The following is a 21,773-nucleotide window of genomic DNA, read 5'->3' on the forward strand; positions in this document are numbered from 1 at the left end:
GATTGCCATCTGAAGATCCACTGGTCCAAGGATGGAAGGTCGTGCATTCCACAGGAGCCCCCTCCCCCAAATCAGCGCCCGTGAGGGCGAGGAAGGAGCGCAGTCTGCGGCGTGGAGGCGAAGCCCGATGTGGTGGTGACGAAGGAAGGTGGCGGGTTGACGGGGGCACGGTAGGAAGGTGGAGATTGAGGTGGCGTGGTAGACTTGTAACGAGGAGCGACATGCTGGGGACGAAGGAAAGGATAGGATTGACCGGTGTTCGGTGGGAGCTCAGTATACACTGTAGACGCCTACACTGTGTTCTTATACCTCATGTTTGGTTGCTAGCATCCTCCACGCCTGACTGAGGCAGACCTACATCGGTTGAGATGGAGGATTCTTACTTCCCCACGCATGCAAGCCAATGAGGGTAAAAAAGTCATGATCGTGCACCTGCCCAAGTGCGGTCAACGCATGCACGAGGTCTAGGCACGGAGGCCCAACCAACCAATCATACAGATATAGTACCACTCCGTTCATAAATATATGACACCGTTGACTTTTTAAAATTTTTTGACCACTCATCTTATTCAAAAAAAGTTATCATTTATTTTTTTGATTTGTTTTATTATTTAAGGTAGTTTATGTTTGACTTAAAATTTTATATTTTTGAATAAATATTTTGAATAAAGTTTTTGAAAAATATCAAAGTTGTCATGTACTTGTGAACTGAGTGAACACGTCACCCTTGGTATTCTTCCAGCTTCCAGGCTCTACGCCGCTTCTAGCGCCCCGATACGCGGCGCCGGCGCAGGCGTGCAGCCATGGCGATGAGCTGGATCCGATCGGTTGTTAGGAGGGCCCTCATCGCTCCGAAGCCGCGGGGCTCCCGCCAGTTTACTGTCACCGCCGCCGGCGGCGGCGCGACGCAGACCGAAAGGGTGGCGGCGGAGATGGTCCGCTACGCCCTCGGCGGCGCCGTGCACCGGAGCTCGCCAGGTTCCCCCTTCGCCCCCTCTATTTGCGCTAGTGTGCATTAGGGTTTTGAGGACTCGCTCATGTGCCCTGGACCGCTGTCGCTGGTGTGCCAGAGGAGGCGATGCGGATACTGGAGCAAGGCGCCTCGAACCTGCAGGGAGGAGGCGAGGGCAGTGCCGAAGCTGTTGGGTTGCTCATGCTCGCTATGTCCACGCTGCTTTACCGGAGGTGCGGTGCGCTGCACCACTCATTTTTGTAAATGCGAACATTTCTTTTACAAATGTCGCGGACCCTCAAAGCTGCAATGTGGTGGATCCGGTTTGGGCCAATTGATCTTGATCTGGGCGGCTAGTTATAGAGTTTTAGCTTGGTATAGGTGAAGTAGTTAGGCATGTTTGGGCATATATGATAGTATGACACTAGAGTGCACTTGACAAAGCTGAGCAGATTGGAGGAGGTGTGCTTGTCTTGTGGGTGCATGCTCCCCTACTAGAGTGAATGTGTGCATATTGGAAATGTATTGGTGCATGATGATAGTACAGATGATACATCAACGTCGAATCTCATACCTTTTGCACTTCGGCTTTCAATCCAATAAAAAATTTGGCAGCTTTTGCTAACCCTGTGCCCTGTATCATGGTGGTTTTGGCTCTTCTTTTTGCTCAATTTGTCCTCTGACCTTAAGTTATTTAGATTTATATATCCGTGATATTTAGGAAGGATTTGGGCATAGCATACATTATATAAAGAACATAGGATGAGTGGATGTGTCTTCCAGAGACCAGAGTGCAAATTGGGATATTGTTTATGCATTAACTCATGAGGTAGTCTGAATCTGGAGGATAAACAAATGGAGAATATACCTTTTACAAACGTTTTACTTTAACATTACAACTTTCGAATATGATCAATATCTGTTGTGGATAATTACTACTTGTGGTATAATTAGGTTGAGCTACAGCCTACTAGTGATATATATAACCCTGAACTGGGTCCTTGAATTATTTTTCCAGTTAGATCATTCATCCTGAGCAGCGTTGAGTTATTTCAGTAAAATTATGAATTCTTCGTGCAGTGGAAGACGTCAAGACGCAGTGGAAAAGCTCAAAGCAACCCAACAAGTTGCCCCTTCTGCAGTTTTTAGAGGTTATTTTACAACTCTACTTTATATAAGGTTAATTCTATATATTGGGTGGCATCAATGCGTAGTGGAATTCTAAGACACGATAGCAATGGGAGGAGAGGCAAGAGAATGCCAGAGTTGACATGAGAAGATGCAGTAAAAGTAGACTTGAAGGGATGAGTTTATCCTTATATGAGTGCATGGAAAATAGAACATTGACTTGTGTTTTCTGTTGCTACCCCAACTTGCTTGGGACTAAAAGACTTTGATGTTGTTGTTGCTGTATATTGGGTGGGTTGTACAGACTGTAGACCGCTTATTGTTTGAACATCCAATGCAAATATATTATAATCCTACATTGCCTTATGTTTTTTTTGGTATTGGTGGTATAAATAAGAAACAAATGTTATAGTACTCAAGCGTTCTTATTTAGTAGATGACGATAGTTTGGGTTTCATGTGTCAAAAAAAGAAAGACATCAGTAGAGACGTCTCTGAGGAAGTTGCCCAAAAATAGAAGTGGATAGGTTTTAGGTCTTCAAAAGACAGTTGCTGTTATTAATGTAGTCAAAACTCTTTGAATGATATTTCTGATGGGGATTGTTAATTGATTGTGCAGTTGCAGCGTGGGAAGCACTAATGGGATTACACATGGAGGCAGGGCAGGTTTGGTACTAGAAGCTCATTTAGTCTCCAGTGTCATTATGTGAAGTTTTATGGTATTTTGAATACAGGAGATGTCATACTTGATTTCCCCAAATGATTCAGTTGATCTGTCAATCAAATATGATAGCAAATGGTCTGATCAGGACCATCTTAAATTTCGGGTTAATGCTGTCAGAGGACTTGTTACACTTCTGAATGGAGAAACAGAATCAGGTTTTTTTTTAATGTCATGAATATTGTCGTTAGATCAAACTACAAAATTTGGCTTACATTTGCTCTTTATCAGCTGCCCAGCTGTTCGATGGTTGGTGCAGAGACTTTTCTAGAGGCGAAAACCAAACAGGTATAACTATCTTTCGAAACAGAATATTCACATTTTTCTTTTCCATATTGAATGCTAGAGTCTCATTGATGTCCTTTCCTCAGAAAATGCTGCCGTTTCATACGGTGAATATTTGCATTGTGTTGGGGATTTTCAAATGGCAGCACAAGTGTATGAGAAAATTCTCGAGGCATTTTGCATGGATGATATGTCTGGAAACCTTTTAGCAGCTGGAAACATGGTTCCCGAGGAGGCTTCTCTTGGGGCCACTTGCTCATATGGCCAGCTTTTATCTCACTCTGGGTACGAATCAGAATCATCTCTACCATTACTCTTTGGTTAGATATTGTAGATTAATCCTAATGTCTGATTTATGAGCCCACATAGATCTTTAACCTTTTGGATTAATATCTTCCATTTTATGGGGGCTCACCTTTTCACTTTAATCCAGGAAGTTTGCTGAGGCAGAGGATTATCTCACAAGAGCTCTACAGAAGGCTGAAGAACAATTTGGTTGGGCACAATAATAAATTTGTTAAAACGAATACAAGAAAAAAGTTGTATTCAAGTACTTGACACAATTGAATAATCAATAATCATATAACCTTTAATCCATGTAGGTGCAAACCACCCAAAGGTCGGCATTATATTGACCTGTGTAGCTAGAATGTACAAACTAAAGGCAAAATCTGAAGGTTCTACTTCAATTATGGTCCAGGAGGTCTGTAAATTCTTCACCCTTTGAACAGTTTGTGTTCACCGTAAATCATTGTGAATAACATTTGTCCTTAGTTTCTCTCTTCTGCCTGCTCTATGGTACTTGTGGAGAAATTTTATTCTATCTATGTGACCTATACTCAAACACAATCTATGCAATCGTCTGTTTGGTCGCAGGGGCTGTACAGGAAGGCCCTAGAAGTATTGAAAGCCCCTGCTATTAATTCTGAGGGTAAAAACAACGATCTCCTATCAATGATAAGGTTCCTCTTGATATGTTGATATTATTTTTATTCTGTAGGTACCAGCAAACAGGTTGACTGGAGAGATATCATCTCCCTCGCTAGAGGTTATATTTTTAATTTAGACTATTATTATATATATTTTTCTGCTATCTTCTACACTAAGGCTCTTATGTTAGGAATAGAAATTAGTGCATGAAACTCTTAACATCAGGTTACTTAGTACTGCCTCCGTTCCAAAGGACAAGTCATTTTTGCTTTTTAGATACATAGCTTTTGTTATGTATCTAGATATAATCTATATCTAGATGCAGCATAGCTATGTATCTACAGTATAGCTTTTGTGATTTATATTGATGATCAGTTTCAGTATTTGAGTTTGCTATATACCAGTGACCCTGTTGTATACTGTAGCTCTTACAAAGCAAACTACTTGTTGCTGGTTGCAACAGGTGGCGTACTGTTTACAATCTGGTGTTACTACAATCAGTGGCATTTGAATGTTGTCCTTAGTTTATTCGCTCTAGCATATCCAGAACTGCATCTTTATGCATCCTGTTCTGAGAACCTTATTCCACCGTACTTCGATTTCCTAGTACAACAGGCTTGCATTGTAACCCTCACGCGAAGCTAACTGTGGGGAATATTGATTTCTAATCCTTTCAAATCTGAGTTCATTATTTGCTATAGGCGTTAGCCCTTAATTAACTATTTAATCATGAACTGGAGCAGATCCATGAATATTCGCGGATTGCTCTATGCCCGTTCTTGTCTCCCGTCGATCTGTAATAAGCCTTGCATTTGCCGGGTCCTGACAAATCTGACTACTGCAACAATTTACATATATAAGCCATCTTTGCTACCACTTCTTGTGCATATCGATTATCAATAGTTCATTATTTTCTTATAGGGGTTGTTACCTTGTGGCTTGGTCATCCATTCTTAAGATTTGAGACAATACTTAAATCCATCTCAACCTGCATGCAGGTGAGTACGCGGAGCTGTTATTAATTCAGTCTAATAGGAAGGCGGAAGGTGAACGGATGAAGCAGTGGGCAGAAGATGCTTGGAGGAACCGTAGGCTAACGCTAGCACAAGCTCTAGAGTTTTCAGAACCTTCAAAGCCGACTGTCGTTGTTGACACCCGAATCGGCAGGGTCGTGTAGCTTCAGTCAACAATCTCGTGAGATGCACAAATGAAGCAATCCGTGGATGCACCTCGTGTCGTGTATATTTTCGAAAGTGTTGCTCCTTGCGGGCTGCATCCGGTTTGATCCGTTCAAGTCCCAGCACACTCGCCTGCTTGTTTTTCATATCACCTTTTTGAATAGGGGGACATTCGAGGATCACAAAGCTTGTGCATGTGATCACTTTAAACATTTAATAGCATATGTATATGTTATTGTACACAGAATAACACCACTTAAAGCATCTTTACATTTTGATTGCTATATACATGAAGCTCTTATATTTTTTTTATTTCCACTCCTTTTATGCATACCATGAGGTGGAGTTACAGTTTTGTGCAGAAGGGATAGAGTGCTTGCTTGAGTGTAATTATCAATGAGGAGAGTTTATGAGAATGCATTCATATGTGAGGAGTTACACTTGTTTAGGGGTTGTATTTGAAGTGCTTTTGCTTGTGTTGAACCTTGGCCTTTTTCTAGAGGTAGTTATCAGCTTTTTTTATTTTCTTTGATTTTTGGCTAGTGATGTTGTTTCCTTTTAGCATATTCTTGGTGGCTAGCCATTGTTGCGTTGAATGCCTATGTCTTTGGGGGTCCAAATTGTTTATATTTCAAATAACCATGTTTTAGCTTTTGCCCATTTGAGTGAGTTCTTGCCTTTTTATAATTTTATTTTTCTTTTACTTTATGTGTTTTTATGTTGTTGACAATGCACTTATCAATGAGGAGACTGTGAACATGTTGATATGTACCCTTATGGTTTAAGTTTGTGATGAGTGATTGTCAACAAAATATTGTCTTCTCTTAGCTTGTGGCATGTAGATGTGGTCTGAGGCCGTGTTTGCTTCTGCTTTGGAGAAGTACAAGCTAAACCAAAGAGGTTCAACTTTTCTATAGCTATTTTAAAAAAACAACTTTTCTATAGTACAAATTTGAAAGCAGCTTGTAGCATACTTTTGTTGTTTATCGAAGTTCGTTATATTAATATAGAGATATATTAAATTGAAACTAAAATAGGATTAAAATAATTAAGTGTTATAATAAATGAAATAAATATATTTTTAATAAAAGTTTATTATAAATGGAATTAAAAACATGATTTATTTGTAAAAATATCAAGAACACAAACGTGAAATTGGTTTTATAATTAGATATATTGATTAAGAGATATAGTTATACAAAGTGCATATAAACAATATACATTTTTTTTACAGTGGACAACTAAGCAGTTTGAACCAAACGACTTTCAGTTTTTTTTTTCACATCAGACAACTCACATAAGCTTTTCCACAGCAGACAACTCACAACATCTTTTCCACGGCTCAGCTAAACCAAACGCACCTTGAAGACGACGGTAGATAGCAAAGGTGAAGGTCATATGGGTCTATGATGATGGATCAGGAGCGGTGAAAGACGAGCATCGAGGCTTGACTAAAGAACTAGAGAAGTTGGGTGATTAGCTATGGTAGATGGCACCTAGGGACACCGACAGATGTGAAGACATGTTGGAACGAATCATTCTATGGTGATGTCGGGGATTGGTGGGATACATGTCCAGGGTGTGGAGGACGCATATAGAGTGTGCTACCTGTGGTGGTTTAGTGATTAAGCCTTAGAACCAACTAGCGATGATTTCACAGGTTTGGCCTTAAAACCACCCAACGACGGTTTACAAATTTGGCCTCAAAACTCAGGGTGTGGTTCTAGAGGGAACCAGAGATGACATTTGCATCGAGGTGAAGCAAATATGTGATGGGAGTTTGTCTGTGAGATCATCAGATTGGGTGTTGGACCATTATACAATTGGCTAAGTGGTTTAGCTCTAAATATCTAGTGGGGGTGTTGGGAAGATAAAAAACCTTTATAAATAAGAGGAGGGTTGCTTACAACTAAGTATCTCTCTAGCTTCTATCTTAGTGCTTAGTTTTCATATTTTCTCTCTTGCAATTGAGATCCAGAGATGTTTTATTATAGATATTTTTATATGTGTATCTTTAATCACGGTGGTTCATGGTAAACTAAAGTCCACTCTTATGTATCTTTAATGACTTTAAGTTCTTGTCTTGAATTTTCCTTCCACAACTCTTCTATTTTGATCTTTTGTGTGATCTTTTGAATTTGAGTTCATGGGGACATTTGGGTTGGATAGAAATGTGCAAGAACTCTTAGGATCATTGCCACCAAGTGGTTTGATCTGATTCAACTGCAGTACAGAATTCCAACCCATTAACCAATTTTTGAGAAAACCCCAATATGCATTTGCATTTTTTTAATCTTAGACTGAATTTGATATATTTTTAGCTCAAATTTTATAGATGCTTTTGAAATTCACTTTGTGAATGTGTGTGCAAAACTTCAGCTCAAACATAGTTCATATGGTTGATTTTGCCTTTTGGAGCTTTGATTTAGGGTGGTGAGAATAGGTTGAACGATCTACTAGGCAAGAAGTGTTGGGCTCTGCTCATTAGTTTTTCACAAGAAGCAACACTATCGCACTAATCTGGGTAGGTCACTATTTTGGCCACTTTCATAATTTTAGGTGTCTGCTTCCTTGGGCTTGTGTGTGCTCTAGGAAGTTTTCAAAAGCATCCAATCAGTAGTTGGTTGTGTTGTTTGTGGTTTAAGCATCTTCTTTGTTTTCGTTGAAGTAAAGAGCTCGAGTTTCGTAATTTTTGGGGAGTTTTCCCCCATGAACTGGTTTTTGGTCAATCTGAGTACTTCACTGTGTTCATCGATCATCATCGAGAATATCAAACCATTTCTTAGCATTTAAGTATATCTTTTGATACTTTTGGTGTTTTGTACGATTGGGTGAAACTTTGGGATGCAAACCAAGATTGCCTTTGAGAAAAAAAATTTATTGGCTCCCATTCACCCACCCCACTAGTCGCTTGATTAAATCCTTAACACATGAACACAATTTACAATACATGAAAACATGACATCCTAGTCGCTACCACCTTCAAAGAGAAACTCCTTGTTCTGGTCGTAGTCCTCACCATCAGGCAAAATCACATTCTTGTGGCTCAACTTAGCTTCCTTGGACCAATATTCTTTTGCGTGAAGTAAGTGGTCTCCACATCATCAATGACCTAAGAAATTAGACATGAATGTATCTTCCTCCTATTACGTCTTTTGCATGTATTAGTTTATTTCGCTAGATTGATGAAATCACAAAGTTTAGCAGTGTCCTCCTCATATTCCCCACCCTCATCGACCTCCAAAATTTGAGTTAACACGAGGCGAGTAGCTTTGTTTTTCTTCTCTTTTGTCTTTCTTTTTTCAAACCTGTCCTATGCTGCCTTAGGGGCATAATCACAGCTACATGGTTTTCCTGCATGGATGCATACAAAAAAGCTAGCCAACTCAAAAAGTAATTAATGGACAATGAAACTATTACAATACCAATGCACTTACTAGTATATCTAGGCAAGACAAAAATAAGGTCCATAATGATATATTTGAACTTTTTGATCTCCCTTGACATTTCCTTCTCTTTCTTTTTTGCGGTAGTCATCCTCCTTTTGTCTCCACGAGCAAACCATTCAAGCGTATTGGGATGTATTAGGTGACATAGACCCATTTGTTTGGTGTAATGATGTTGCTCCTTCTTGCACTCCTTAAGGGGTGTTTGGTTCCTTTAGCCACCCTCCTAAACTTTAGTGACTAAACTTTAGTCCTTACAGTTTCTATTTGGAAGGCTTCATTTAGTCTTACCGTTTGGTAGTTTAGGGACTAAAGGTGACTAAACTTAAGTCAACAAAACATTAGGAGGTGGGAACCAAACACCCCCTAAGATTAGACATAAAGAAGCTTATATCCATATCTAAACTTTTAGCCAATAGAACTGTTGGTCACTTGTTCTCAAAAGCTACGAATCAAGAACAAGGCAACACAAATGTTAATGGTTAAAGACCTTCGTCCTTCGAAGCATTATCTCCCTTAGGATATAATGATCTTCGGACGAAGGTCGTGAAGGACATACCTTCTTCATTGCAATATACAGAGATATAAACATGATCGTATGGAACATAGAGAAAGTATGAATAATCATTTTAGATCATTAGATTATTCATATTATTATTATATATCTATAAACAAACATCAATTATATTAAATTACATATGTACCTTCGGCTTGATAGAAGGTAAAAATCCAAGAGTGACGTGCAAGTAATTACAAGTCAGTGTGAACAGTACGATGTTACTGTTCATCTATTTATAGGCATAGGACGCAGCCTGGGCAAAATTACATTCATGTCCCTGATATTTACTATTAACCAAAAGGTAAGTTGTCGAGGACTAAACAGTCTTTTCTCCTTTAGGTCGGTTTCATTCTCCATCACCTTCCTTGTGCTAAGACGAAGCTTCTTCATCCATAGCTTCGGAACTGGTTCATCCTTCCAGATCGTGCCTTTCATACCATGTACATCTTCATCTCAATGTCGAAGCTTTCTGTGACAGTATATTATACTAGAAATCATGTTAGTCGTGTTTTTGAGGACCTTCGGAAGACGAAGGCCCCCAACAGTAGCCCCTCGCAGTATTAATTTGTTCTTGTATCTAACAAATTCAGACTGCGACGTGAACGAAGGCCTTTAGCTAAAGGTCCGAAAAACACCTTCCCTTCGCTAGAATAGCGAAAGTCAATGACAAATAGGGCCCATCAAGTTGCAATGCACTAGGCATATAAATAGAAACCCAAAGCGACTACATTTGTTGTGCCATTTCAGTTGCTTGTGCTATTTTCTCAAATTTTAATTCTCTTGCTATCAGCTCTCGCTTGGTTTGCGAGCTTCGTGATATACACAAGTGCTTGTTGAATGTCTGAAGAGAAGAAGATGTTTGAGGAGAAGAAGGTTGTGGACCCTGCTCTTGCTGGGTTTTACGAAGCTATAGAAAAAACAAACACAGAGAAGATCACAAACAAAATAATGGCAGATTTGTCTGAAGATTCTGACGATAGTGATGACTATGATGTGGAAAGTGGGGATGAAGATTCCGAAGATCGGCCCTAGCGGCCAAGCCATACCATCTTCGGAAAATCGTCCATTAAACAGAGTCAGATTGACGCCATGAAGGTAAGATACTTTCGTGACATGTCTATTGTGAGGGTTGGAGGGGACAGCACCGCCCCTGCACCTGAAGAAAATGAGGTTGTTGTCTACAGAAGCTTTATGAAGGCGGGCCTTCGTTTCCCATTGAGCACATTTTTAGTTGAAGTTTTGAAGACATTCAAAATCTTCCTTCATCAAATCACTCCCGAAGCCATAATCAGAATGGGTATTTTTGTTTGGGCCGTGAGGAGCCAAGGACTGGAGCCGAGCGCGAAGTGCTTCTGCAACATGCACGAACTACTGTACGAGACGAAGCCCACTGGTAAAGAGCAATATCACAACAACTTTGGTTGTTATGGCATCATTCCTCGCTCCGATGTGAGTTATCTCGTTCCAACCTTTCGAAAAAGGTGGCCCGGAGCCTGGATGGAAGAATTGTTTTATGTCAAGAATAATCTGATTGAAAGAGAAGACATAAAGGGGATTATTTAACGCCCCATCTGATCTCGCTTCGGCCTTCGAAGGCCGACCACTGCGCTTGAAAATGATACTGAAGCATGTCAGAAGGCTTTCAACAATGTTTGCGCCTTCATTGGTACAAGAGACCTGGTTCAAGAGCACATATCCTACAGGGTATGGCCACTTGTGGATAAGTGGGAGATGCCGAAGGAGACTGCTGCCGGGTCCAGTCAAGGTGGTTTGGTTTACTTGAAATACACCTTCTGGTACAGAGACCGATTTGACGAACCAAACGACGAGTGGTTGAAATGTATTAAGGTTACTAGCAACGAGTTACTTGGGGCATACACTAGAGCCGAAGATGATGCTTTGACCTCAGCCTTTGGAGGTCGAGGCAAGAAAAGGTTGAATAGAGTTTTCGATGTGATTGGTTTCATATACCCTGATTATTGCTATCCCTCGCGAAAGCAGGGAAAAAAGAGGAAAACTGCCGCTTCAACCATCTCTGTTGTGCCGAAGGGCAAAAAGATCAAGGTTTTGACGCACCGGCCGAGATACATTGAGACGACCACAGTGCCGAAATTTGATGAAGGAGCATCTTCCACTACTGGGATAGAACAAGCTGCCCCTGCCGGCCTGAGTGCCGAAGAATCGACTGAAGTGTCGAAGGTACCTATAGTCGAGCCAACCGAAGCCAAAGAAGAGGCGGCCAAAGAGCCAAAGCTAGAAAAAATAATAGTGTTGCCAGAAGTCTTGAGTCCACCAGCAAAAGCAGAACTGCCGAAGGTTTCAAAGGCTCCCGCCACAACTCCCAAGAGAAGGAGAATGGCCAGCGTGCTAGACGCTGTCATGGAAACAACAAGGGCATTGACTCCTGCTCCTACAAAAAAGGTTGCCGAAGCTGATACGGCTCATGCTGAAACCGAAGCTGGGCCCTCAATGCCCGCAGAAGTAGAGCCTGCCGTGACTGAGCAGAGAGTTGAAGAATTTCCAGATACTAGTATGGTTGTGCAGAAGGATGTGGCCGAAAAAACTAAATCTCCTGCTCCCGAAGCATCGTCTAAGGGTCTTGACTTTATTGTTCGACATGCTTCGGGAAAAAGGTTATCCGAAGAAGAAATTGCAGAAGCCAAACACTATGCCCGGGAACTAAAATATCTGAAGGGGGCCTTAGTGTTCAACGACATGGACGAGGATGATTTCCTATACTGTCTCCCGGACAACAAAGAAATATCCGTCTGCTAGGAGATGGCCAAAAATATGGGATTTCTGAAGCTTGAAGCTGGTCTCTCTGCCATGTCAAAAGATGACCTTGCAGACAGCCTTGCATACAACAGTCTGAAGGTACGAAAGTGATGAACTTAAAAATAGATTATCTTGTCTTGTATTCTCGTGTTAATTCTATCTTCTTACAGGGCTTAATTCTCAGCAACGCTTTGAGGGCGCAAAAGAACGCTGAAGATGAAAGTTGCGTGATAGCCCTCGACAACCTTCAGTCAGAAGTTATCAAGCTGAGAAATGAAGCCTTGGAGAAGGACAAAATTCTACTTTCATTGGTGGATAAGGTGAAAGAAGATGAAGCAAAAATTTAACACTCAATCCGAAACTTATAAAGCCAAAATTGAAGACCTTTGGAAAAAACTTGCCGGCGCTAATGAGAACTTTGCACTTGCAAAAGCTAGCCAAGAAATTAGTGAATGGTCAAAAACTAGACTAGAGAAAAATGTTGAGGAGCTTCGTGAATCCAAGGAAAGGTGCTTCGAGAAATCCTTGGATTGCATAAGAAAATCGAAAACAGTTTTGCTAAAGTAGGTGCTTATTCTTCCAAAGAGAATTTTATTCGAGGCGACCCCGAGGGTGTTATTGATTGGATAAGCGGGGAAGTCGAAGCTTTTGAAGAGATCCTGAGCGATCGCGGGGATACCTGTGCTTTCACTGGCGCTCGAGGCATTGCGGCAATTTTGAAGAAGGGTGGTTGCGACCATGTCAAAGCTGCGGCCCATAGTGAAGCCGCCTTCTCCACTGACGACACGAGAGACCCTTCGGCCGAAGCTACTTTGGTGGGTGGAAAGTTTTACTCCGATGTTTGGGTGAACGGTGGCCGAGAATTGGCCAACGAAATCATAAAGAAAAAAATGAAAAAGAATCCCATGATGCCTGAGAAGAAGGTAGGCGAGCCGAAGAAGCTGCTGAGCGTGCAAGGCGTATAGGTATTATTTTTGAATTTTAACTTCGGCGTTTATTTTCTGGCTTCGAACTAACAGTTTGCCTATTACAGCTGAACTGTCACCGTTGCCTGGGCCATACAATCCCCTAGCCGATCCGGTCATGAAAGAAGCACTGGATATAATGAGCGTTGCTAAATCTATCATCGACGAAGTCGTTGACAAGCTGCTAAACGAAGCCGCTGAGAAAATACTTAAGGAAGATTAGACTTTTATTGTAATGATACTATGTAACATTTGGTGTATGGAGCAATTAATCAGACATGTAAATTATTGTAATATATTTCTTTACGATGCGTGAAATTTACGCACATACCATTTTTGAGCCTTCGTAAAGAAAGAAGCCCCTTTTATGTCGAATCTGTTGTGATGAAATTGTGTTTTCCGAAGGTTTGCTTCGTGCCTCAGCACATTTTCATTCAACAAAGTATTGCCGAAGATCTGCTCTATATTCAATCTTTTTGCCGTTGATGCGATATGATGTACGATGTAATGTTATGCGGAATGATGCGATGATATGATGCAATATGATGGTGATGCCGAACACACACACACGCCCACACTGGAACACACAAGACTTTGCATCCTCTTAGAGACGTCTTTGGAGTCTTTAAGCTCTGCATCCCCTTAGGAACGACTTTGCAGCTTCTTCACCTTATATTTCGGTGGTATTTAAGCTCTGCATCCCCTTAGGAACGACTTTGGAGCTTCTTCACCTTCTATTTCGGTGGTATTTAAGCTCTGCATCCCCTAAGGAACGACTTTGGAGCTTCTTCACCTTCTATTTCGGTGATATTTTGGCTCTGCATTCCCTTAGGAACGACTTTTGAGCTTCGGAACTTACTCTGCGCTCCCTTAGAAACGACTTTTGTAGCTTCGAAACTTACTCTGCACTCCCTTAGGAACGACTTTTTGTAGCTTCAGAAGTCTGTTAGGAAGAAGCATTTTACTTAATGACACGGGCACAGTTATTACATGAGACCAAAATTAAGTCCTTCGTGACTTGTTTTTCATACAAGAAAAATAATATGACAAAAAGAAAAAGATACATCAGGGGTAGGATATTCTTTTAGTAGATATGCTTGGATTCAGACACAGTGCTGTTGACTGTGCGAGCTTCGGACCCCTCCCAAAAATCACGCTGCTGCTGTGCATGTTGGTGCCCTTATGACTGCTGGCTTCGGGTCTGGGTAGGTGGTAATGGTGGTGGTAATGGGAGCTGGGCACAGGAAGCTTGAGAGTGACTTGCTGAAGCGACAGAAGCCGCGGGTTGTTGATTACCTATGTATTCTGGTACATAGGGAGAGTAGCATGAAGAAGTATGCAGGACCTGCTTCGGCTAATTCTGTTGTGCATCAGCTTTGGCAATCTCCTTTTGCTTCAGAATTGTGACTTGGCATGTTCTTGTGGTGTGACCCTTGTCTTCACCACAGAATAAGCAATATAGCCTTCTTGGCTGATCCCTGTATCTTCCTCCAAAGCCCCTGCCGCCTCTGCCCCTTGGGACTGGTGGCCTGAAAGAGCTTTGTTGTTGCCCTGAAGATTGGGAGCTGTGTTGTGGCCTTTGAGACTGGCTTCCTCTGTCATCACTTAGGTTGGAATTGTGGATCGATCTGACGTGCCTGGGGTGGATTCTTCCTCCAAAGCCCCTGGTCATCTCAGAAAACCTGTATGCTTCTTCCCTTCTCTGGCGAAAATCATTATCAGTCCGGATGTATTCATCCATCTTCTGAAGAAGCTTCTCCAGGGTTTGCGGGGGTTTCCTGGCAAAATACTGAGCCATAGGTCCTGGCCGAAGCCCTTTGATCATGGCCTCAATGACAATTTCATTGGACACTGTAGGCGCTTCTGCTCTCAGACGTAGGAACCTTCGGACGTACGCCTGAAGGTACTCCTCGTGGTCCTGCGTGCACTGGAACAAAGCCTGAGCAGTGACTGGCTTCGTCTGAAACCCTTGGAAGCTGGTGATTAGCATATCCTTAAGCTTCTGCCATGATGTGATTGTCCCTGGCCGGAGAGAAGAGTACCAAGTTTGTGCGACACTTTTGACTGCCATGACGAAAGATTTCGCCATAACTGCAGTGTTGCCCCCATATGAAGATATGGTTGCCTCGTAGCTCATTAGGAACTGCTTCAGGTCTGAGTGCCCATCATACATAGGAAGCTGGGTGGCTTATAAGACGGGAGCCATGGGGTAGCCTGCAATTCTGCTGCTAGAGGAGAAGCATCATCAAAAGCAAAATTGCCATGATGGAAATCATCATATCGTTCATCATCGGTGTACGAGTTGTTTTGACGAAGCTCTCTGTGTTGAGGCCTTTGGTCTTGGTCATCTTGGGTGAGATGGCGCATTTCCTCAGCAGCCTCATCAATCTTCCTCTGAAGATTGACGAGACGGAGCATCTTTTCTTTCTTCTTCTGGATCTGTTGATGAATGGCTTCAAGGTCCCTGATTTCTTGGTCCAACTCCTCCTCCTGAGGTGTTGGACTAGTAGCCTTCCTTTTCTGGCTCCTGGCTTCACGTAATGTATCTTGATTAACGTCCAGTGGCTGCAATGCAGCCCCTGGCCCTGATGACTTCTTTGGCGAAATGGCGAAGGTCAGAGCTTGACGAAGGTGGTCAAGTGAGTTCACCGGAGGTGGGCGCCAATGTTGGTCACTTGTTCTCAAAAGATATGAATCAAGAACAAGGCAACACAAATGTTAATTGTTAAAGACCTTCGTCCTTCGAAGCATTATCTCCCTTAGGATATAATGATCTTCGGACGAAGGTCGTGAAGGACATACCTTCTTCATTGCAATATACAGAGATATAAACATGATCATATGGAAAATCATTTTAGATCATTAGATTATTCATATTATTATTATATATCTATAAACAAACATCAATGATATTAAATTACATATGTACCTTCGGCTTGACAGAAGGTAAAAATCCAAGAGTGACGTGCAAGTGATTACAAGACAGCGTGAACAGTACGGTGTTACTGTTTATATATTTATAGGCACAGGACGTAGCCTGGGCAAAATTACATTCATGTCCCTGACATTTACTATTAACCAAAAGGTAAGTTGTCGAGGACTAAACAGTCTTTTCTCCTTTAGGTCGGTTTCATTCTCCATCACCGTCCTTGTGCTAAGCCGAAGCTTCTTCATCCACAACTTCGGAACTGGTTCATCCTTTCAGATCGTGCCTTTCATACCATGTACACCTTCATCTCAATGCTGAAGCTTCCTGTGACAGTATATTATACTGGAAAGCATGTTAGTCGTGTTTTTGAGAACCTTTGGAAGACGAAGGCCCCTAGCAAGAACCTTTTGCGTCGTTATGTACTTAACTTCAACTCTATCCATGTAAGAATCTGAAAGTCGCCTAAAGAGAGGGGGGGGGAATAGGCAAAACCTGAAATTTACAAACTTTAAACACAAACTTCACATTGGGTTAGCATTAGAATGAGTATAAACAAAATTAGAGTGCGGGAATGGTGTTCTTCTTGCTTAGAGTTGCTCAATCGATTGTGGATTACTTTGGGAGACAACTCAAAATGATCACAAGCAAGAGAATAAAAGAGATGGGAGAGGAAACACCAAATCGCAAAGTAATGATCAACATAAAGAACATGACGATTTGTTTCTCAAGGTTCCGCTCTAAAGAACGTATGTCCTCGTTGAGGAGTCAACTAAGGACAGGTATCTTTCAACCCTTTCCCTCTCTCACACGGTCACGGAGATTGGATGTGTTTTCTTCACTATCTCAGGGATACCAAGTCCCGCAAGGACCTCCACACAAAGAATCAGAGTCTCTTGCTTCTCTTTACAACAAAGAGAATTGGAGGGAGTGAGAATGAAAACTCAAATCAAGATCATAAGAACTCGCAACACTCGAATGCACAAGCCACTAATTCTCTCAAACTTAAATCAGTCGAATGCGACGTAGAATGAAGCTTTGGAGATGTTGCACTTGATATGTAGTAGGTTGGAGTAGTTCTTGTGCCTTCAATGTGCTGATTGGAGGTATTTATAGCCCCCAACAACCAAAAGAACCGTTGGAGAAAAGCATTAAAAATTGCACTATCGGGTGGCACCAGACCCCCTACAATGCTGGTCTGGTGCACCACCGGACCTTGTCAGATTGTCTCTGCAGGTAGCCATTCTGTCTGACAGAGCCGACCGTTGGTGATGTCAGATGGTCCGGTGAACCACCGGTGCACCACCCTCCTAAATGCAATTTTACATGCTCCCTACATACTCGGTCCCGATAGTCATCAGATCGGTCCGGTGCTCTAGCTGAGAAAAGCTCTGAAAACATCCTTCCTTCATAAACGGTCTGGATACCACTGGACCGGTCTAGTGCGACAACCTAGGAAAAGCTGGGGCTCGGCCTCCCTGCGCACATGGTCCGGTGCACCACTGGTCCAGTGCGCCTGAGTGTAGACCAAATTCTTCTTTCTTGCCCAAATATTCTTCAAATGATCTTGACTGGTTTTGAGGATGTTTCTATGACTTAGACAAACATATCTATAGACTTTCCAACTAGTATAAGTCATGGATCTTTGATTGTTTTCTTCTCTCTAACTCATATTCCTATTTTTGCTCAAACTAGCTCCAAATGTGGGGATTGTTGAATTTGAGCTATCCAACCTTATTAGATGAATCAAATAGGTTCATAGGTGTGTATACAACTTATCCAAAGTATAGAACTAGGCAAAGTTCTTCTATTCCATGTTTTACCCCTTTTTAGTTGGTTTGAGCTATTTCTGACTTGGAATATGAATTGTTGGACTTATGAACATGTGAGTCAAAGACTAGACAAACCAGTTAGTCCATAATGTTGTGATGGTCATCAAGCACCAAAATCAATTAGAGAAGATGGTTAAGGATATTTCCCTTTCAATCTCCCATTTATATTTTCTAGCGCTTTACTAAAAGATATTTGTCAATTATGGAACAATCAAATTTTTAGAGTTCAAGGTATATCAAACCTTGTCAAAATCAACCATGTCCGGCACAAGCACCTATTCCAAGCTATGAAGGTGCTAGGGCGTAGTTGGCTTCGATGCCACATTTGCACATTATAGGCAGGACTATGAGATGTTAATTCTCTTTCTACTTTGGCTCAGGCCAATGAAACTTAGGTTCATAGAGCCACTCACTAAGGTGGCACTTCTAATATCCATATTGCATACGTTGATATATTTTCGTCATACAAATACTAGTAAAAGAGTAAAAAAAGGCGCACTTACTTCATTCTTGTTACCACATTCAAACTCAAGAGGCTCCCAAGGTGAAACAACAGCTAGATTTTCACAGTCACACAAAAATGGTTATCAAGTTGTTTTGACGTGGTTTTGTTTTTCTCCTTGTCTACCATTGGTGGAGGGTTGGAGGTAGTGCCGGTCCTGATATTTTAGAGGTCCGGAACAAGACTTATATCGAAGGCCCTTTATAATAATTATTATTACACTTAGATATAATGTGTATATATTGTCAATAAATATTTATGTATATCTGAAAAAGGTACTCAAATTAAATAAAAAGTAATTAAAATATAGGCTAACATCTCGCAGAAAAATGCGGCATATATATGTGTCCAGATAACTCAAAAGAAGGTTACCTCGAACAGTGATTAAATGGATGCACGTTGTCAGATTAGTCGATCAGGTCATGTTAGTTTTGTTTACACCGTATTGGGTAGGACGAAAGCGTTGTCGTACCCGATGCTCGTGCGTTATCTACCAAGAGAATAGGACATGACCGTCTGTCTGTCTGCGATTGTGCGAGAGATAGAGATGAAACGACAAATGTCGTTGTCTCACTATATAGTGAGAGCCTAGGCGTCTGGGCCTAAGACTACGAAGTCAAGATTAATGGGCTACAATTAATTCTCTTTACTTGTTGCTGCTGTGTTGCTAACTTATGATTCAGGCTTTAAAATTTTTTTAAAACCATCATATAGATCTATACAAAATATGTTATAGATCTGTATACACGTACTGGTTTTTACTAACTAGGGTGAGGTCCCGTTAATCTAGGGGACCTGGTCGGGGGCACTGCTCGACCCCGCCAGGGCTAGCGCTGGTTGGAGGGAGGTGAAACCCAACGCTTAAAGAAGTCGTACCTCTCCTCTTCCTATGAAATTTAATACCGCCTTCTTATTAGAAATTTTATAGCAAATATCAAGGAAGACATAACACACTATTTACGAACAATTACTTATGCAACAACCACCACATGTGTAGATGGCTCTAGCAACAATAGTCGAATGGTTTAATTAAAGCACATGGATCGACTTACCTCAGTCACAGTTACACACCGATAATTTAAGAGGTATAGGTGCATCCTTGCAATACGAGTCTAAGTATAAAGCTTTGAGATGATCCTGCTTTCGCCAATTTTCTATACGCCACATGTTAAGGCACTAAGAAAACACATCCACTACAATTCCATATTAACCTGTGAATATGATTGTTTTCTACATAGTGGTATCATTATACATATATGAACTTGGATTGGTCCTTAGGTTGTATCTATTAAGTTGCATGCACCAATCAGTTCAATACAAAAGCTTAAACTGATAGAAAGTTGTGAACAATTCACTTATATTATACTTCAATACTCCCCTCAAGTCAAGCCTCTTTTAGGTTTCAGACGTGGAATATGAGCGAGCAATAATTATTTTATTTTAGTTGCGCTAACCAGGATTTGAACTTGAGACATTTGGCTTTAATACCATATTAAGTTGCATGCACCAACTAGTTTAAATCCAAAAGCTTAAGTTGATATATGGATTATTCACTTATATTATATTTCAACAGTCTCCAGCAGCTTCCATGTCTCATTCTTTATTTCAAACTTTACTCTATAAACAATATTAAATAGTGTTGGGGGCCTTCGTCTTCCGAAGGTCCTCAAAAACATGATCTAACAATGTTTTCCAAGTGTAACATATGAACAGGTACCTTCGGACTCGAGTTAAAAGCATACACGATGTGAAAAGCATGGTCAAGACGAAGGCTTATGTGGCTCTGAAGCTACATGCAGGGGAGCTTTGGCTCAAGGGCGAAAAAAGGAACCGACTTAAAGGGGAAAAGACTATTTAGTCCTCGTTGGATTGTCCATAGGTCAATAGTAAATATAAAGGGCATGAATGTAATTTTACACAGGCTGCGATCTGTGCCTATAAATAGATGAACAGTACCCCCGTACTATTCACGCTGGCTTGTATTCACTTGTGCATCACGCTTGTGTCTTTACCTTCTGTCAAGCCAAAGGTACCAATGTAATTCGATATTATTCTTATTCGTAATCATATAATGAAAGATATATTATGTTGTCATTTGATTATCCATGCTATTTTCTATGTTTTATATATTTCATCTTTCATTGAGTTATGCTGTGATGATGAAGGTACGTCCTTCACAACCTTCGTCCGAAGATCGTTATATCCTTAGGGAAATAATGCTTCGAAGGACGAAGGGCATTAACTATTAACCTATTTTTGTGTTGCCTTGTTCTTAATTCATAGCATTTGAGAACAAGTCCTCAACATTGGCGCCCACCTCCGGTGTACCTACTTCCACCACTGGACACGAACCAGGAGACTCTCTCTCTCCGAGAGGCTCGAAGCCAGAAGAGAAAGGCCACCAGTCCAACATTCCAGGAGGAGGAGTTGGACCAAGAGATCAGGGACATGGAAATCATCCATCAACAAGTGCAAAGGAAAAGGAGAAGATGACTCGGTTGGCCGATCTTCAAAGGAAGATCGATGAAGCTACTGAGGAAGTGCGTCAACTTGCTCAAGATGACCAAGACCGAAGGCCCCAACACAGGGAGCTTCGTCAAGAGGGCCTATTCAACGAAGATGGATGGTATGATGATTTTAGTCATGATATCTTTACTTTTGATGATGCTTCTCCCTTGGCAGCAGAATTGCAGGCTACCCCATGGCCCCCATCATACAAGCCACCTCAGCTCCCCATGTATGATGGGCATTCATATCCAAAGCAGTTTCTGATGAGCTACGAAGCAACTATATCTTCGTACGGGGGCAATACCGCAGTCATGACGAAGTCTTTTGTCATGGCAGTCCGGAACGTAGCCTGGACATGGTATTCTTCTCTTCGACCAGGGACAATCACGTCGTGGCAGAAGCTCAAGGACATGCTGGTTACCAGTTTCCAAGGCTTTCAAACAAAGCCAGTCACAGATCAGGACCTGTTCCAGTGCACACAAGACCATGAGGAATACCTCCAGGCGTATGTCCGAAGGTTCTTCCAACTAAGGGCACAAGCGCCCACAGTGCCCAATGAAATTGTCATTGAGGCCATGATCAAGGGTCTTCGGCCAGGACCTACGGCTCAATACTTCGCCAGGAAGCCCCCACAAACTCTAGAGAAGCTGCTTCAGAAGATGGATGAATACATTTGGGCTGACAACAACTTCCGCCAAAGAAGGGAGGAAACTTATAGGTTCTCGGAGATGACCAGGGGCTTCGGAGGAAGAATTCACCCGAGGCATGTCAGGTCAATCCATATCTCCAGTCAGAATGACGAAAAAGGAGGCCAGCCTCAGAAGTCACAGTACACTTCACAATCTTCGGGGCAATATCAAAGCTCTTTTAGGCTGCCAGCTCCAAGGGGCCGAGGCGCCAGGGGCTTCGGAGCAAGATATGGGGATCAGCCCAGGAAGATCTATTGCTTATTCTGTGGTGAGAACAAGGGCCATACTACAAGAATGTGCCAAATCACCATTTAGAAGCAAAATGAGATCGCAGAAGCCGAAGCTCGGCAGAATCAGCCGAAGCAGGTCTTGCACACT

General features: G+C 41.7%; 1 protein-coding gene across 3 annotated transcripts; it reads left to right on the forward strand.

Annotated features, from left to right (window-relative positions):
- Window positions 1–697: 697 nt before the first annotated feature.
- LOC100274920 (uncharacterized) lies at window positions 698–5,476 on the forward strand. 3 transcript variants are annotated; one of them, NM_001152741.2, is made up of 12 exons: window positions 724–978; window positions 1,071–1,185; window positions 2,033–2,103; window positions 2,699–2,745; window positions 2,814–2,958; window positions 3,032–3,088; window positions 3,172–3,370; window positions 3,519–3,580; window positions 3,688–3,788; window positions 3,962–4,016; window positions 4,086–4,133; window positions 5,014–5,476. In NM_001152741.2, exons 1-12 carry the CDS (start codon window positions 804–806, stop codon window positions 5,190–5,192), a joined length of 1,254 nt encoding a protein of 417 aa, NP_001146213.2. In that variant the 5' UTR covers window positions 724–803; the 3' UTR covers window positions 5,193–5,476. The 3 variants fall into 3 exon arrangements, with proteins under 3 accessions (XP_035817263.1, XP_023156511.1, NP_001146213.2); XM_035961370.1 differs by lacking the exon at window positions 4,086–4,133 and having other exon boundaries at window positions 698–978; window positions 3,962–4,047; window positions 5,014–5,471; XM_023300743.2 differs by lacking the exon at window positions 4,086–4,133 and having other exon boundaries at window positions 698–978; window positions 5,014–5,469.
- Window positions 5,477–21,773: the final 16,297 nt, after the last annotated feature.

This window comes from Zea mays, chromosome 8, assembly GCF_902167145.1.
Source record: "Zea mays cultivar B73 chromosome 8, Zm-B73-REFERENCE-NAM-5.0, whole genome shotgun sequence".
NCBI lineage: Eukaryota > Viridiplantae > Streptophyta > Magnoliopsida > Poales > Poaceae > Zea > Zea mays.

Coding starts and splice junctions, on each gene's coding strand:
- LOC100274920 (NM_001152741.2), top strand. CDS start 804: ATGGCGATGAGCTGGATCCGATCGGTTGTTAGGAGGGCCCTCATCGCT. Junction 2,746..2,813: donor TACACATGGAGGCAGGGCAG/GTTTGGTACTAG, acceptor TTTTGAATACAG/GAGATGTCATACTTGATTTC. Junction 4,017..4,085: donor CCCTGCTATTAATTCTGAGG/GTAAAAACAACG, acceptor TTTATTCTGTAG/GTACCAGCAAACAGGTTGAC.